The sequence below is a fragment of the Mus caroli genome, unplaced genomic scaffold (genome assembly GCF_978045245.1).
Source record: "Mus caroli unplaced genomic scaffold, Mus_caroli_1 scaffold_3, whole genome shotgun sequence".
Taxonomy (NCBI): domain Eukaryota; kingdom Metazoa; phylum Chordata; class Mammalia; order Rodentia; family Muridae; genus Mus; species Mus caroli.
Window position 1 is genome coordinate 111,012,917 of NW_028227258.1, and position 19,194 is coordinate 111,032,110.

Below are 19,194 nucleotides of genomic sequence, written 5' to 3' on the forward strand. Positions count from 1 at the left end.
GAGCGGGTCAGGCACGTAACAGCGACTTCTAAGCTCCCTATCCTCTTCTGAGATGCAGTCATTAAGCGGCTGCTCGGGAGCACAGGACTGCAACTCTATTAGAGCTGGGTAAGGGGACCAAGGTGCTAACCTCTAACTCGACACCCTTCCCACATCCCCTGGGGGCTGGGACGCACGGGATCTGGAGTCCCACCCGGGGCGGGGCGCTCCCTAGGCTCCTCCCTCTGAGCCTGGGTTGCTTGATCCGCGGCTGAATCTGAGCGCATCTGGCGATGTATCTCCGCAGGGCTGTGTCCAAGACTCTGGCGCTGCCCCGGAGGGCGCCCCCAGGTCCCGCGCCGCTGGGGAAGGACGGTGAGTGTCCCACACTTCTCCACCCGTCCAGGCTGGGCACCAGCGCCCCGAGCCCTGGGCCAGTGAAGGAACAGTGAGGGAGGGTCTCGGGCCAGCTCTCCGAATTTCTTGGAAACTTTGGGAATAAGGACCTTTTCCAGGATGGCCTCTGAATCCAAATTAGACTTCCTGGGTTCCAGTCTTGAATTCCTGATCTCTGGCAAGTAATGTTCCTTCATTTTTTTAAGTGACTGTGGGTTATGATCAATAGATATGGAGTGAAAAGAACCACTTCGAAGAGGTTTGGCTTTCTCCTAGAGTTCCACAGTTTTCTATTTAATAAACCACTAGTTTCTCCGAAGAGGTGAAGGAACGGATGGGTAGGTGGACGTGGGGTGTTCACGTGTTCTCATGTGGGCCCTAGAAGAAGTGTCGGTTCACTGAACCCTGGCGGTGATAAACCCTGGCTTCTTGTGGCCCTGATCATCCCTTCGAAGTGGGGCTCGGGGTACTCTTCTGATGTTGCTGACAAGCTTGCAGCTCCATCAGCTTCGGGTTAGGGAATGCGTGAGGAAATGGGGAGCTCTTGGAAATTTTCTAAAGAAGCAGCATCCTGGAATATAAGAGCTTAACAGGCTTTGGGCTGGTTTGCAGGTCCTCTCCTAGCTGCCCACCCTCTCTGTCCATCACTCACTGGGGCACAGATCTTGAACACTAGAAAGTTAATTATTCTGTACTTTGCCCCACTCCTTGAGGCATCCGAGGCAGCATCCAAAGCAAAGATTTCATTGAGAAAGACTGAAAAACGCCTGTGGAAATCCATGAGCCAGAGCGAACTTTGCTTTGCTTTGCTTTGGACACTTGTTTACCCTGCTTTGATTAGGCCTGTGTTGGTGGTGGATGATCTCAAGAAAGAGATCTAGTCACCTATTCTTTTAAATGATGCTTAAAAGAAGTCTCCCCACAAGTACTAAAATGCCTTCCCCTCTCTGTATTGTGTATACCTCGTAAGAGAGCAACTTGCAGAAGTGAGGAGACGCCATTTATGTAAACTGACTATAATGGGGACTGTTCTGGTGCTCAGATAAAGAAAGAGATGAGACTGACCTCATCCTCCACAGAAAGCTCGCTCTCTCTCTCTCTCCCTCTCCCTCCTCTCTCTCTCTCCCTCTCTTCATCCCCCCCCCACTCCCCACCCCATCTCTCCCACACAGGCGTAGGCACACATCCATCAGAACCTGCATGTGCTCTGAGGTCAGCTTGCAAGAGGCAGTGGGTACCAGAGACTGGATTAGGTCTTGAGGCTTGGCTGCAGCCCCCTGTACTCCCTTGAGTCCTGCATCTACATCATACTTTCTTACATCCTCTGCCTCCCACTCCTCCCATTAGATCAAAATAAGACATAAATGTGCAATTAGCAGTCCTGGATGCAGGGGAACTGACCTTATTTTAATTTTCACCTTTTTTTTTTTTTTTTGTAGTACTAGGGATTGAATCTAAGGTTTATCTAAGGCCCCATAGGCAAGTCTACTTCTACTGAATAATTACTAATAATTTTCAAGACAGGGTTTCTCTGTGTCGCCCTGGCTGTCCTGAACTCACTCTGTAGACCAGGCTGGCCTCAAACCTAGAGATCCTCTTAACTCTGCCTCCCAATTGCTGGGATTAAAGGCCTGGGCCACCAATATGGCATTGACTGAAATCTTAAATTTGTCTTCCTTTGTGGGTATTAACTGTTGCATTGTTGGTACTTCCTACTTTAGTAAAAAATAAATTTGTTTCAGTGTTTATTTTTTGAAAGGTGTGTTTTAACTATCATTAAGTTTTGTCCTTTTTGGTGTAAAATGTAACTTTTCTGGTTATTAAAAATGTAACTTTTTAATGAATAATTTAGATTTACAATAGTTCATTGGGAAAATATCAGAAAGACAAAATATAACATATAAATTAATCTTCCAATTTAGTAAATATCATTATTTATGGCTAGCCTACTTGGTTTTAGGGATTTTTTTGTCTTTGTTTTTGCCTTATAGAAACAAGGTCTAGCTATCCAGGCTGGTCTGAAACACTTATATTGCCCTGCCTTACTTTCCCAAGTCATGGGGTCAGAGGTGTGCACCAACACATTCAACAACTATAGGCCTCTTTCTTTCCTTCTTTCTTTCTCTCTCTCTCTCTCTCTCTCTCTCTCTTTCTCTCTGTCTCCTTCTTTCTTTTTCTCTGTTAAAGAGGTCCATCCTCTTTTTTTAAAGATTTATTTATTTATTTATTTCATGTATATGGGTACACTGTCTCTGTCTTCAGACACACCAGAAGAGGGCATCAGATCTCATTACAGATGGTTGTGAGCCATCATGCCATTACTGGGACTTGTACTCATGATCTTCAGAAGAGCAGTCAGCGCTCTTAACCGCTGAGCCATCTCTCTAGCCCCCTGAAATTGTATTTAAATCTCCTTGTATTGTTGATAATTTCTTTATATCTTTCTGGAGCATATGGGGTGTAGCTTGCTCAGCCGGTAGGAACCTTGGATTTGATTCCTAGTATTAAAAAAAAAAAAAAAAAAAAAAAAAAAAATCCTGTGCCGGGCGTGGTGGCTCACGCCTTTAATCCCAGCACTCGGGAGGCAGAGGCAGGCGGATTTCTGAGTTCGAGGCCAGTCTGGTCTACAAAGTGAGTTCCAGGACAGCCAGGGCTATACAGAGAAACCCTGTCTCGAAAAACCAAAAAAAAAAAAAAAAAAAATCCTGGATCAAATAAGAAATCTATAGTTATACACATATGTCAAAAGGTTTTGAGGTGGGGCTCCTTTTTGTTATTTATTTATTTATTTATTTATTTACTTACTTATGGTGCTGGGGAGGGAACTCAGGCCTCCTGTACTCTCTACCATAAGTGGGGTGGGGTTTTGGTAGGGTTGTTAGGGTTGTTTGTTTTAACAATTTGATGTGGGTCAGTGAGTTGGTTCTGCAGGTGCTCATCATCAAGCCTGATGACCCCCAAGTTTTATCTCCAGGACCCACATGGTGAGAGAAGGAAATTAGCTAGACTTGAGACTTCATTCAGTGAATCCAGGCAGATTCCAACAGTCCTCCCTCTGCAGCCTCCTAAGCAGCTGGAACTAGAGCATGCACACCCAGATGACAGCCCATCTGTTTTGTTTGTATTTTTATTTTAAATTTATTTATTTAAAATATGTAAGAACACTGTAGCTGTCTTCAAAGAGGGAGTCAGATCTTGTGACAGATGGTTGCTGGGATTTGAACTCTGGACTTTCAGAAAAGCAGTCGGGTGCTCTTACCCACTGAGCCATCTCACCAGCCCCCACAGATCTGTTTTTTAAGCCAAAAAAAGCCTCACCACAAACCAGCCAAGTGGTGGTCATCCACCAAGAGGATTCAAGAGGGCTGAGAAAGAGAAAGGACAAGGGTGTGGCTGGCCTCAGCTAAGCGGCTAGTCCATTCCGAGCATGTGCTCTACCCATCCTCAAGGGCACATTTTATCCTTAGCTATAAGGACACTTAATTAATTTTTAAAACAATCCTTCCCTTCTTTCTCAAATGGACAGCTGAAAAAAAAAAGAACAGAAAAGGGCAGAATTTCTGATTATTTCTGATGAAGTAACTGTTGGACATGTATGAAGGAGTGTGTTTCTTTTGCCTTTTGCGTGGGTGTTGAGCTTATTTGCTTCTTGCGTTTGTCTTCACCCACATCTGCCCTTCCCGACACTAAGATGGCAGGCTTCACCAGGGACCCTGAAATCAGACGAGAGGCTGTTGGATGAAATCAATCCCCTGCCTTCAACAACCGCCTTCCCAGAAGTGAAAATCTCCAACAGTAATAGGAGAAACTACTTAAAAGATGTAATTATTTAGGATGCCTGTATTATGTGGTGAAAGTAACCATGTATAAACTTGTTTTCCTAGCATCTCTTCGCCGAATGTCATCCAGGAAATTCCCTGGAACATCTGGCTCCAATATGATCTATTACCTGGTTGTAGGTGTGACAGTCAGTGCTGGTGGATATTACGTAAGTACTTAAAGACCTATTAAATGAGTCATGTGCCTTGCTTCCTAGCTCATGCCAGTACTCTGAGTTCAAGGCCAGTGTGGTCGGCATTCCAGGTTCCAGTTCAGCCAAGGCTCTTATGGAGAAAGGTTCTATCTCCAAAAATAGGGGGCTAGCTCACATGATGGCGGGCATGATTTCTCTTCTGCGCTGCACTGAAATTGTTCTTTATGCTTCTTTATGCATCGGATCCCATTACAGATGGTTGTGAGCTGCCATGTGGTTGCTGGGAATTGACTGCAAGAGCAGTCAGTGCTCTTAACCTCTGAGCCATCTCTCCACCCCCCCTCCCCCACCCCCAGAGCACAGAGATCTTCCTGTCTCTGCCCTCAGTGTGCTGGGGATAAAGGTGTGCACTGCCACTCTTCTTTGAACTGCTAATGGGGGGGTCTCGTCTCATAGAGATTGTATGAGATAAATCTTAGGGAGAAAGCAAGCTAAGATCACATTTTCTTTCAGACTTACAAGGCTTTAACATCAAAGCAAGGGAGACATACAGAACATGTAGCTGAAACGAAAGAACAAACAAAGGCGGAGTTGCAACCACTTCCAGGTAAAATAACTTTCTTATTTTGTTTAGTTATTAGAGACAAGGTCTCATGACTCCAAAGCAGGATGACCTTAAACGTTTGTATGATGGATTACAGGCATGGACCCCCATACTTGGCTCCCTTGATTGCTTCCTTGCTTTTTTTCATTCTTTCACCTCTTTAGTACCTTAATCAAGAATGGCTATGTGTGGCTTTCACCTGGGAAGAAAAGTCGCAGTAACCCACAATGTTCCAGGGAATTTGCTAGATGACACTCGGCCAAAAGATGTTAGGAGAACAAGTTTAAACATGGTCACCTTCTGGGGCTGGAGAGATGGCTCAGTGGTTAAGAGTATTGACTGCTCTTCCAGAGGTCCTGAGTTCAATTCCCTGTAACCACATGGTGGCTCCCAACCATCTGTAATGGGATCCGATGCCATGAGGACCCTGAGTGTGGACTCACATACATAAAAAATAGACAAAATTAAAAAACAAAACAAAACGTGCTTACCTTCACCACCCAATGCAGCCATTTTAAATAGTTACATCTTTAAAATATTTTCCCCTATTATGGCTGTGGATTTTCACTTCAGGGAAAGCTACTCATTTTGGATGAGTGCATCTGATAAATGAACGAGATTTCTGGGTGTCCTGCTGATAGGCAGTTTTAATTCTTTGTATGGTAATAATGATTGCTACTACTCAGACATCCATAGATGCAAGCATCATTTTAGAATCTGTCTCTCTCAGCAGTGTTACCTCTCATTCCCCTCATTATTTTAAATCATAAGCTAATTATTTTCAGTGTTGAGAAGCCCTGTGTCTTTCTCAAAGTTACTTCACGTGAGTTGAACCAGTGTTGTGCACTGAGTCCTTGAGCCAAGAATTCAGCCACTGTGAGAACAGAACCTTACAGTTTCACACTAACATCCGTTTCCTGCCTTAAATAGCTCACTTTAACTTCTCAGAGATTTATTTTATGTAAGTGTTTTGCCTGCACACAGATTTGTATACTACCTGGTTTCCTCTCTCCACACACACAAAACACACACACACATACACACACACAAGAAGTCAGAAGAAGGGTGGCTCCCCTGGAACAGAATTACAGTTGGTTGTGTGGGTGCTGGTTACCAAACCCTGGTCTTCTGTAGGAGTAGCCAGTGCTCTTAAGACTGAACCCTCTCTCCAGCCCCAAGCCAATCACTTTAAATTGATACCTTTTTTTCCTATCTCAATTATAAAGTCATTATCAATTACTGTGATCATTATTTAGGAACAGGGATATTAGCAGCTCGGGACTCAGGTTTTGATTTGCAGGGTTTTTTTTTTGTTTTGTTTTGTTTTCTGTTGGGATTGATTTGGTTTGATTTGGGAGGTTTTTGGTTTGTTTGTTTGTTTGGTTAGTTGGTTCGGTTTGGTTTGGTTTGGTTTGGGGGCTTTTGGTTTGGTTGTTTGGGGTTTCTGTTTTTTGTTTGTTTTGTTTTGTTTTTGAGACACTCACTCAGCATGTAGGCCAAGCTAAACCCTGACCCCACAAAAATCTACTGCCTCCACCTTTGGGATGCTGGGACCAAGAGTGTGCACCACAGGGCAAAACATTCAGCTTTAATTTCTTTATCATAACAACTGTATTAGAGCCAGCAAGATGACTCGGGAGGGTAAAGGTACTCACAGCGCTTGGAAATGGAGTGGGGGGCGGGGGTGGGGTTGGAGGTGGAGGTGGGGATCGGGAGTTCAAGATCATCTCAGGCTAAGTAACAGCTTCATGGCTAATCTAGTTTGTAGTAAGTGTTGTCTCAAAAATGTTTCCCTTCCCCCCAGATAAAATAAATCGTAGTAGTCCACTTTACTCCGATGCTCTCCCTATTGACACTGTGTTTAATGAACCAAATCTTAAAGGTGAAAAGGAAGAGCATGTGGTAGAAGCCGAGCAAGTGTGTTCAGAGCCTGGAGAAGCTGCTGTAACGGAAGCTGAATCCGTAGATGCTGAGGAAGTCCCAGAGGCTGCTGCTGTGCTTCCAGGAGAGTCTCAGGCCTCCGTCTCCGAGGTCCCTGCAGAAGCTGCCCTGGTGGAGGCATCCCTATCGAGCTCAGAGCCTGAGCTGAAGATAACCGAGGCTTCCCTGGTGGAGACCACCGAGGGTGTCCCTGAGTCTACTCCGGAGGTGGAGAGTGCAGCCCCAGACCAGGCTGATACTAGCCAGGAGGGGGCTGATACCAGCCAGGAGGGCGCTGATACCACCAAGGAGGAGGCTGATACCAGCCAGGAGGGCGCTGATACCACCAAGGAGGAGGCTGATACCAGCAAGGAGGCTGAAGGTACCACTACTGAGGACCCGCGCTCGATCTCCGAGGAGAGTGCCGAACTAGAAGAAAGCCCTCCCTTAGGCTCAGAACCCCCTGCCCAGCCTGAGTCACAAGAGGAAACCCAGGTCACAGAGGAAACAGCATCACCCCAAGGCTGATCTGCAAAATTCTATAGTTGCTTTTGTATTTTTTGTGACCTTAGCCCTTCTTCCTAGAATATTTTAATTATACCTTAAAGAATTTAACTTTACTAATAGATATTTGATTGGGAGTTGGTATTTTACAAGTCTTAATAGTTTTCCCACCCTCTAAAATCAGGCTGTGTTAAGACCTTAAATAGTGGGCTGGAGAGATGGCTCAGTGGGTAAGAGCACCCGACTGCTCTTCCAAAGGTCCAGAGTTCAAATCCCAGCAACCACATGGTGGCTCACAACCATCTCATAACAAGATATGACTCCCTCTTCTGGAGTGTCTGAAGACAGCTACAGTGTACTTACATATAATAAATAAATAAATCTTTAAAAAAAAAAAAGACCTTAAATAGTGTTAAGTTTGGATTTAAGTTTTACGTTTTAGAAATTGAGTTTTCTATGCAACTGGTGTCACCTTGATTTTCCTTTGCCTTTCTCTTACTTTATTCTATGTAAGACCAGATTACTGGGTTTGATGTGAACTCATTTAAATAAAATTTAAAAATCCTAAATGTTTCTAGTCTTTCTTGTTGGAGGAGGGGAGCTTGTGATCTCGATAAGGATGTCTCTGGTCCAGGCTGGCCTGGAGCTCACTACATAGTCTGGGCTGGCAGCCTTGCTCCGTGCTGGATTCACAGATGTGAGTCATGATCACACGCAGCCTAGGTCTTCTATTCTTACTATGTGCATGTAGAAATACAGTGTATTGTACATTAGGATACATACATACATCTTCACATGAAGAAACCGAGCTTTGTAGTAGTACTGAAGGAAAGACAGGGCTCCGGAGAGCTCTGCCCGTTCCCTAACTTGTTACATAAGGGAGGATGCTGGGCTTTTCTGATTCAGGTCAGTGTTTACTGAGGTCTTCGGCCTCCTGCCAGGAATCATTCATGCACGTATGCATCGCATGCAACAAATAAGTGCAGCGTGCCTCTCAGCCTCTCAGCCACTGTTTAAAGCAATCCTCAGTACATATTTTTGAGTGGAATCAGATAATAAAACAAAGGAGAAAATATATATATAAGGGATTAGGTAGAATTTGTAAGTATTGGTTGGGAGTGAAATTGTCATTTCAGATATGACATTTAAAGCAGATCTTATTTCATTTTATGACAATCCTTGAGTCAAACTCACTATGTAGCCCCAAAGCTAGCATTAAACTTCAAATCCTTTTGCCTCAGTGTCCCAAGTCCTAGATTTATAGATGTGTGCCACCATACCCAACCAAAACAAACTTTTTTTATGAAGGTGTCTTTTAATAAAGACTGGAGCCGGGCAATGGTGGCACATGCCTCTAATCCCAGTACTTGGGAGGCAGAGGCAGGTGGATTTCTGGGTTCGAGGCCAGCCTGGTCTACAAAGTTCCAGGACAGCCAGGGCTATTCAGAGAAACCCTGTCTCGAGAAAAAAAAAGACTCCGTAGAGGGAGATGAGAGATAAGTCAGGCGAGAAGGAGAGTCAGATGAGGGAGCAGAAAAGCACAATTCATTTGCAGCCAGTGCATGCTGGAAAGTTCCAGAATTTTGAAGTAGTCAGTATGAGTGAATGGAGTAAGATCTAGGAAGAATAACTGGAGGTGTTCAGAAAAGAAAGGGAGTGGGTGAAGGCCAGCAGGATGGTGCTTGCCTATTTTATCCTAGCACTCAGAGGCTGGGCAGGAAAGATCATGAGTTCAAGGTCAGCTTTAGCTACATACAGCTTTCTATAAAGACCTTGTTTCAAACGAGAAGCAGGGTGGGGTTGGGGGAGATGGCCTAGATAACACAGAGTTATGCAAGATTTGGGGCATCCCTGGGGTTGCTGACATTCTGTTTTGATCCCCTTAACTGGATACATTTGCTCCCAGCTGCTCTGACTCTCCGCATCCTTCTCCAACCCCCTCCCTGGTTGGCCCTCACCCCAGGCAGTGCATAACCAACAACTCACTCTCAGAGCAGCAAAAACTGGGGCCAGCTGCAAAGCACTACTTGAGTCGGATTGAAACTGAAGCAGGTCCCTGAAGAGATTATGCCCTGCTTAACGCAGAGTTTTCCTGCTTCCCTCCCCCATCCGCCAGAGAGCATTCTTCCAGTAAGTAACAATGCTCACTGATGACCCTGCATCTAGGGAATGTTACCTGGATGGTTGATGGTGGGCTTGCCCTAACCTATTAGGGAGGAATAGAAGGATGAAAGTGAAATCCTAAGCAGCTGTCATGGACAGAAACCACAGAAACGCAGGGGCTCAATCTCCACTCCCAGGGCAGAATGATACTTTGTATTTGTCTCTGATTTGATTCAGTGTCAAGTCTTCAAGAGACTCATAAACCTAAGACCTGTGGGTGAATTAAAGAGCTGCTCATTCCGGGCTGGAGAGATGGCTCAGGGCTAAAGGAACTCACTGTTCTTCTGAAGGTCTTGAGCTCAAGTCCCAGCACTCACACTGGCAGCTCACAATTTCTCTGATACTGTCTTCTGGTTTGCAAATGTACATGCAGGCAAAGTACCCATACATACATACATACATACATACATACATACATACATATGTAAATAAAAAGATAAATAAATGAGATGAAACAGAAGATACACAGAGAGGTGATTTTTGTCACTGTTTTATGTTTTAATTAATTGGTTTTGGAGACAGGGTTTCTCTGTGTAACCCTGGCTGTCCTGGAACTCACTCTGTAGACCAGGCTCCACTTCCTGAGTGCTGGGATTAAAGACATGTCCACCTGGCTCTTGGTCACTGTTTTAGCTGAGATAGTTTCTGCTGTAAAGAAGAGTAACTAATTGAAAATGATTCAAGGACAGAGGTAGTTATCACATAAGGAGGGTATCCAGGGTTGGTTCTATGACTCAGGCATCAAGAGCTGGGACATTTATCCTCATGCTTTCAATCAAGCAGGCTTGGCAGCCAGGCCTGGAGACGTGCTTCAGTGGTTGAGAGCACTTGGAGAGGACCTGGGCTCAGTTTCCAGCGCCCACATCTGATAGCTGTGTCATAGATCAGCCACAAAAAAAGTTCTCTCATCTTAGAAAGCAAACCTTAAATGCAGACTTCTCTTTCCAACACCCTATTGTAGAAGAACCTAAAACAAAAGTAGAATAGTGTAATAAAAGTTCAAGTGCCCTACATGAAGATTTATCAACTGTAAACTTAAGGTAAACTCCCTCCCCCTCCATACCCCACCCCTACCCTCATCACCCCCACCCCTCCACCTCCTTTGCCTTCAACCACTATGCCTTAGGCTCTGCCTGCAGCTAATATCAGATATTGAAGTGAGGCTCTACAGTCAAACCTACAAAATGAAATCTATGTACACAAAATGATAATAATTTGCCTAGGGAGTTATCTCAGTGGCAGAGCCCTTGCCTGGGGATACTGAAGGCTTTGTATTCAGTCCCCAGCACTGCACAACAAAAAAGCAACAATTTAAATGTAGGTTCATCCAGGCTCATTCCTAGGGACCCACTTCCCCCGAAGAGGCTACACAGCCTTCCAACACAGCACCATCAATCAGGGATCGAGTGTACAAACAGGGGGCTGGAGAGTTGGCTCAGTGGTTAAGAGCACTGACTGCTCTTCCAGAGGTCCTGAGTTCAATTCCCAGCAACCACATGGTGGCTTACAACCATCTGTAATGGGATCTGATGCCCTCTTCTGGTGTGTCTAAAGAGAGCAATAGTGTACTCATACGCATAAAATAAATAAATAAATCTTTACAGGAAAAAAAGTGTACAAACAGAACCCTACAAGGGACATTTCACAAGCTGAAACCCTCATAGACTGACTGAGAGATCTGATCACTGATGAGTAAATATTAACAAATGAGTATATTATTATTTGCAGCATTGCTAGTCAAACTCATAGCCTTGCTTTAGCCAGGCCAGTTTTTTTTATCTCTGAGTCACACTGTCATGAATAAAGCCAAATATTTCTGTGAACTATCCACTGATTGACTTGGAACTGACCTCCACATATGCTTAACCACAGGCACATACACACATACACACACATTCTCACACACACTCCCATACACACCCTCACACATTTACACACTTACACACATACACACTACTTTCACATGCATACAAACACACACAAATTCACACACACACACACACACACACACACGAACACACAAAATAAGTAAAACCCTTTATTATTCTGGTCATTGTGTTTTCCTGCAGAGCTCAGCCACTTTCCTTCCGCACAATTCAGACATCATAAGTGATTTCACTTTAGTTCTTGAAACACACACCCCTGTTTTATGCCTCAGTGATTGTGCATATGTAGGGCTGGAAAGACACTCCACAGTTTCATGGTTGCTAATTGATGTGGGAGGGCCCAGGTCACTGTGGGTGGTGCCATTCCCTAGTTGGTGGGCATCGGCTGTAGGAGAAATCTTGCTGAAAGCTGGACTTGGTGGCACTTGGGAGGTATAAGCAGGTGTACCTCTGAATTTGAGGCCAGCCTGATTTACACAGTGAGTTCCAAATCAGGCAGGGCTACACAGAGGAATCCTGTCTTGAAAAACTAAAAGAAAAAAAAAGGCGGGGGGGGGGGGAGGGCGAGGGGTGAAGAGGGAGAAGGAAGAACAGGAAGAGGAGGAGGAGAAGGAGGAAGAGAAAGAAGGAGGAAGTAAAAGGAAGAGGAGGAGGAGGAGGAAGAGGAGAAGGAAGTAGAAGAAAGAGGAGGAGGAAGAGAGGAAGAGGAAGAGGAGGAAGAGGGGGAAGAGGAGGAGGAGGGGGAAGAGGAAGAGGAGGAAGAGGGGGAAGAGGAGGAGGAGGAGGGGGAAGAGGAGGAAGAGGTAGAGGAGAAAGAGGAGGAGGAGGAGGAGAAAGAGGAGGAGGAGGACGAGGAGGAATAGGAGGAGGAGGAGCAGCCTGCTGAAAGTGAGCCTGAAGAAAGCCAGCAAGCAGAAAGGAGAGCTGATTCTAGGCTCTCCTCAGTTCCTGCCTCCAGGTTCCTGCCTTGAGTTCTTGAGCCAGCTTCCCCAGATGGTGGACTATAACCTGCAGCCTAAATAAACGTTTCCTCCCCCATTGCTTCTGTGCGGACTGTTTCAACACTGCAACAGAAACCAAACTAGAACAGCTGGTCTGCTTTGATATTTAAAATATGCACCTCAGTCCCCTGTCCCCTGGGTCCGAAACCGAACTGATACATTATTATAACTCCCTAAAATAATCGTAACATCTGATGTAAACCTTCCTCAGATTCTACACATGCTCAGCTAAATAGATTCTCAAATACAAATACAAATGTTTTGCCTAAAGAAGTGAGCCTGCTTCCCCTCTCTGTACAAAGCCCATCTGTTATTCTGGATGGGATTTTCCACTGATTTTGAGAAGCATGGTATTTATTGCTCTAGCACTCTGATTTCCCCATGTGCACTGTCCTTCACATCTCTTCCATAAACCAGAGAGGGCAAATGCGGGGTGTGGGCTCGGCCGCGCTCTGAGGCTTTCTGAACGGTTCACCAAGCAGCTCAGGCCTAATCAGCTTACATAAGGATGGCCACGCCACCACAGGCCAGGCGCATCCCCGTGTGAATGCATCTGCCGCTTCGAATTAGTGTAGCTTCAGTGTCCCTCAAGAGATGTTCCCAGCGATTTTCAAAACTGACTCTTCATATCCGGGTGACTAGCTCTGTCCTAAGCTGACTGCCTAACGCCCCACCTCAAAGTATTTCTTAAAATTCCTTCAAGAAAAGTCAGTCAAATAAACTTTCTGTGAGAACTTACATAAGTTCTTGCAAGGACGTTGTTTTTTGTCCCGTGGTAGCTTCAGAAGAGGTATTCATGAGGACAGTAATGAAGCCGGATGCCTAAGGCTGGCTTCATCCTTTCTTACCTAGTGGCTGTTTTCAGTTACTGGGTGTTTCCTGCTTCTCTAAAACTTCATTTCCTGTTTCCTTGCAGCTATTAACTAGAAGCAGGGTTTCTCGTGTCCTTCTTCAGACTCAAACCTGGCCACCACCTCAACTCCCTGCAATTTTTATCCTGTGGAAGAAAATCTAGCTAAAGATACATGGTTGAAAATACAGGGGCCGACAAGGTGGCTCACAGAGGACACTTGCTTCCATGATTGACAAGCTGAGTTTGCTCCCTAGGCCCACGGAGTGGAAAGAGAGGACTAACTACTGGAAATTGTCCTCTGACCCCCTACACAGCCACACGCATACATACATACATACATACATACATACATACATACATACATACATATAAATAAATGTAATTAGAATTTAAAAATACAACAAACAAGCTTCCGCATTTCCACCAGCTGGCCATCTTAATGGCTTCCCTTTAGCCATCATTGATTTGTTGACCCACAATCTATAGTTCCAACGGGTGTTTTTTGTTTTCTATGGGAAAAGAGTTGATCCCAGTAGTTGAACCCATGGCTACACATGCTACATGTGTTTTACCACTGATCTACACCTCTAACCTATTTCTGTAGTTTCTCCTTCTCTTTCTCCTTTTCCTTCTTCTCTCTGTCTCTCTCTCTCTCTCTTGCTTTTTTAAACAGAGTTTCATGTAGCCCAGTCTAAACTTTAACTCCCTGTGCAGCTGAAGGTAGCCTTGAACATCCTGATTTCACTCCCCAAGAGCTCTGCTTACAGACCTGCACAGCCACAGGGGACTATTCCTAGTTTCTCTCATGGCCACTGTCTCCTTCCACAGCGTGTCTCCATCCTTCTCCCTTTTCGTCCTCTTGGCCTTTCTTCAGAGGGTATTCAGAATACTTGGAAATAAGTTACTTTTCCTACTATAATCTATTTCTGTTCTTCTTTCGTTATTATCCCCAAAATAAATAAAAATAAACTTGCATTTTATAATTATCATATAGCATTATATATTGCATTATGCATTAATTAATTAATTAATTAATTGACATTTAAAGGTCTTTGCTAGGTGTGTGTGTGGTGTGTGTGTGTATGTGCCAACGTATAAGTGTACAAAAAGTGCAGAGGTCAGGACAATCCATGGGTATCTGTTCTCTCTCTCTCTCTCTCTCTCTCTCTCTCTCTCTCTCTCTCTCACACACACACACACACACACACACACACACACACACACACTCACACACACACCTCTCCGGGTCTCACTATATAACCCTGGCTGGCCTGGAATTTGCTATGTTGACCAGGCTGGCCTTGAACTCATAAATATCTGCCTGCCTCTGCCACCTGAGTGCTGCAATTAAAGGCATGTGTCACCCCTACTAATAACCCCATACAACATCCCATCCACCCTTCATCCTCTGTTAGGCCTTGTGGGTCCTGAGGAGTAAATGCAGGTTATCAGATAGCACAGCAGATTGGCAGCGAGAGCTTTACCTGCTGAGCTGTCTCAGAGGCTCACACTGTATTTATTGACTGAATTGGTGAGCAAATTCTGACTTCAGTCTCAATTCTAATATTAGACTTGCATGAGGGACGGTGAGGTAGTTCTGAAGGCAGAGGGACTTGCTGACAACCCAAGTTCAATGCCAAGAACTCAAGAAGAAGGAAGGAAGGAAGGACTCTTGAATGTTGTCCTCTGATGTCCACATCTGCAAACCCCATACACACAACAATAAATTAAAAAATAAAGGAGTTCGCACACGCAATCTCTTTAACATGATAGAGAAATACAGTAGTGAGGATTCATTCTATCAACGAGTCCCAGCTACTGCATTCTAAAATCTTAGTACTTAGTGAAAATTACAAAGGAGACTGGATGTGATAGTCTGTGCTTTTAATCTCAGGACTCAGGAGGCAGAGGCAGACAGAACTCTATAGTTTGAGGCCAGCCTGGTCTACATTTCAAGCCAACCAAAGGCTACACAGTAAGACCATCTCCAAAAAAAAGTTATAAAGAGAATCCTTTTCTGAGAGAGAGAGGCCAGCCTGGTCTACATTTCAAGCCAACCAAAGGCTACACAGTAAGACCATCTCCAAAAAAAAGTCATAAAGAGAATCCTTTTCTGAGAGAGAGAGAGAGGTGGGGGGGGGGGAGGGAGGGAGGGAGGGAGAGGGAGAGAGAGAGAGAGAGAGAGAGAGAGAGAGAGAGAGGCTCTGAAAATACGATTAGAGACATTTTCAACTCCGTACTGCATGCACTCTCTAGAAAGGGTTAAGGCAGCAAGGCCTGCCTCTAGTCAGTGTGTAGTCAGCATAGATACTTGGAAGCAGATGGTGATGCTAAGGCTAATGTAGACCCCACAGGCAGATTAGAGGTATAACGGACTTTTCAACCAGTTCCTCAGGAGGTTGAGGCAAGAGGACTCTGAGTTCAAGGCCCGCCTGCACAGTTTAGTAAGACCCTGACCCAGAATAAACCATGCAGAGATCAGGGGCTCCCGTTCAGCAGTAGAATGCTCTCCCAGCAAGCACAAGCACGCGTTCTAAGTCCAACTGTGACCTTCTTAAAGAATAAAATAAAAACCAGAGGAAGCCACCAGCTTTCCCTCTCATGGTCTCCTGGGACACAGGAGGTCAGAAGAAGCTTGGCTGTTCTCCCAAATACAAATAATAAATAGGGCTGGTGAGATGGTTCAGTGGGTAAGAGCACCGACTGCTCTTCCAAAGGTACTGAGTTCAAATCCCAACAACCACAGGGTGGCTCACAACCACCCATAATGAGATCTGATACCCTCTTCTGGTGCGTTTAAAGACAGCTACAGTGAACTTACACTAATAAATAAATCTTTGGCCGGAGCAAGTGGGGTTGGCTAGAGCAATCAGAGGTCCTAAGTTCAATTCCCAACAATCACATGAAGGCTCACAACCATCTGTACAACTAAAGTGTCTACTCATATACATAAAATAAATAAATCTTAAAAAAATAATAATAATAAATAGTTCTACAAGGTGACTACACATGATGGACAGCTAATTACATTTCCTTTCCCTCCCTCATCTGGGCTTTTAAGGGTCAGATAGTACTTGATTTTATTCTCTGGCCAATCTTAATTAAAAATTTAAAAAAAAAATCACATTTCTTTGAATGGTTTGGACATATTCTCTTTCTTCATTCCAGGGATTTCCTTGAAGTAATTTCCTGTTTTATTATCAGGAATGTAAAATATGGGCTGGGGATAAAGAAAGATCTATCTGGGTTTAGGAAGATCTCTTGTGTCTTAGTTTCTGTTGTTGTGATAAAATATTCTAGCTGAAGCCCTGGAATAGAGAGAGGATTTATTTTGCCTTACAGACCCTGAGGGCAAAGTCTATCCACACTGCGCCAACTTGTCACATTGTATCAGTAGCCATCCAGCAGTGCAAAAAAACAGGCAGTGGGGACGGGAGGGAGGGATGGCTCAGCAGTTAAGAGCACTGGCCGTTCTTCCAGAGGACCGGGGTTCGATTCCTAGCTTACATCCAGTTCCAAGGGATCTGACACCCTCACTCACACACAGGATCCAAACAGGCAGAACACTAATGTGGATGAAATAAATAATCAAACAGTTTTTTAAAAAGAACAGGAAGTATGCCCGAGCTCTCAGACCTTGAGGCCTGGCCCTAGGATGCATTTCTCTCATCTACAAACAGTGTCACAGTTTTCCCAAAGTGTACCCCCAGCTGAAGACTAAGCATTCAAACTCATAAGCCCTGCAGGGAACATTTCATATTCAAACATCATTTTGTAACGTAATGGAAAGAAAATTATATGCTTTCCTTCATTTCGCCTGTATATTTATTTTTTCTAACTTTTATTTTATGTGTACGGGTACTTTACCGGCATGGGTGTTCCTACATGAATGCCTAGTGGCTCGGAAGCCAGAAGGAGGCATTGTATCTCCTGAAACTGAATTCACAAAAGGTTTGTGAGTTACAGTTGGGGTACTGGGAACTGAGTCCTGGTCCTCTGGAAGAGCAGCCAGTGCTTATAAGTACTAAACCATCCCTCCAGACCCTCTTTTATTTATTTTATTTTTTCTGGGCGGGTGTTTTGCCAGTGTGTATGTCTGTGCACGAGTTGTGTACCTGGTGAAGGCCAGAACAGGATGTTGGATCTTCTGAAACTCATTTGTAGATGGTTATGTGCAACCTACCACATGGGTGGTAGAACCTGAACTTGAGTTCTCTGCCAGAGGAAAAAGTATCGTTAATTTCTGAGCCATCTCTCTAGATCCTCCTATATACCACTACAACCCTCCTATACGTGTGCATGTACACACACACATGCATGTACAATTTTTTAAAAGCAGTAACTCTAGGGGGTGGAGACATGGCTCAGTACTTAAGAGCAGTGGCTGCTTTTCTAGACGACTTGGTCTTAATTCCCTGCATCCACATAGCAGGACATAACTGTCTGTAACTCCAGTTCCAGGAGATCGGGCAACCTCTTCCGGCTTCCTTGGGCACCAGACATGCATGTAGTGCATAGACACACGTCTGCAAGCCAAATGCCTATACACACAAAAAAGCAAACCAGTAAACCTTAAAAACCAAAACAAGGCCTGTTTTACTGATGGCGGATCACTGACTTCCAGACCTCACTTGCCCTGCCTTTTGGCCCCCAGAGGCCAAAACACCTGGGTGTTGCTGTTGCGCTTTGAACATGAAGTGTCCTGACAGGCTCACAGGGTAGGGTAGGGCAGGGCAGTGAGAGCAAAGCCATCTCCTCAAAGTTAAGAGGATGGCCCTGATGGAAACCAATCTGGAGCCCAAGCCCACGGTTCTCACGGGAATTAACGCCGCTGAGGTGGCGTGGGGTTTTCTGCGTATCTCCAGCAGTCCGACAGGCCAACGTCGTATAAGAAATCCTGTGCATCTCCCCGCCCCCCATCAACTTTACTGGAGCGTATTTTAAGTTCATATAGGTCACTCACATCAGTTGCACGATTCAATGACTTTTATACATCTGTGTTCACAGTTTCGCACATGCAGCCATCGCTGTAAACCGGTTTTAGGACATTTTCATCTCTCAGTAAGATCCCTCAAGAGCGCGTACCACGGTACCAGTTTCCGAGCCTCTGGCCCTTCCAGCCACCTTTCGGCTTTAAAGCCGCAACAGTTTCCTTGTCTCTGGAGATTTCACGTAAACAAAAAGCACACAGTCTGTGGCCTCTTATACCCACCTCTTTCGTGGTTCAGCTTGAAGCATTATGTTTAGAAGGGAATGTGTAGGCACGATAAATGAACTTCATTTGAAAATGATCTTTCATGATAAGAAGCAGAGAACTTCTGCACAATGCTAATATTACAAAGGAGTCTAACAACGGTTAGTTACAGCACACCGGGCAAGTCTCTCTCGAAGACATCTCAAGTTTCCGTTGTTCCTCGCTTCCCTCTAGTGGCCGAGACTAAATTGCTAAAATAGATTCTTAACGTTCTTATCTTAAAAACAAAAGGTAGGCAGGTTAAATAAAGAGTTTGATTGGCTCTTTCTACTAAGTAATCATAGATAAAAACACACCCCACATCCCACGTATTTGTATACACAAATATTATTTTCCAATTAAAAAATAAGCAGTTTTATTTATCTGTGTTTTTTGAGACAGGGTTTCTCTGTGCAGCCCTGGCTGTCCTAGCACTGACTTTGTAGACCAGGCTGGCCTTAAACTCACAGAGATCCACCTGCCTCTGCCTCCCGAGTGCTGGGATTAAAAGCATGCTACACCACATGTCTTAGGGTTTTACTGCTGTGAACAGACACCATGATCAAGGCAAATCTTATAAGGATAACATTTAATTAGGGCTGGCTTATAGGTTCAGAGATTCATTATCATCAAGGTGGGATTGTGGCAGCATCCAGGCAGACATGGGGCTGGAGGACCTGAG

General features: G+C 44.6%; 1 protein-coding gene across 1 annotated transcript; it reads left to right on the top strand.

Moving 5' to 3' along the window:
• Window positions 1-272: 272 nt before the first annotated feature.
• Window positions 273-7,825, top strand: Mgarp (mitochondria localized glutamic acid rich protein). Its single transcript, XM_021158873.3, has 4 exons — window positions 273-354; window positions 4,260-4,363; window positions 4,862-4,955; window positions 6,835-7,825. Exons 1-4 carry the CDS (start codon window positions 273-275, stop codon window positions 7,398-7,400), a joined length of 846 nt encoding a protein of 281 aa, XP_021014532.1. The 3' UTR covers window positions 7,401-7,825.
• The last annotated feature ends 11,369 nt before the right edge of the window (window positions 7,826-19,194 follow it).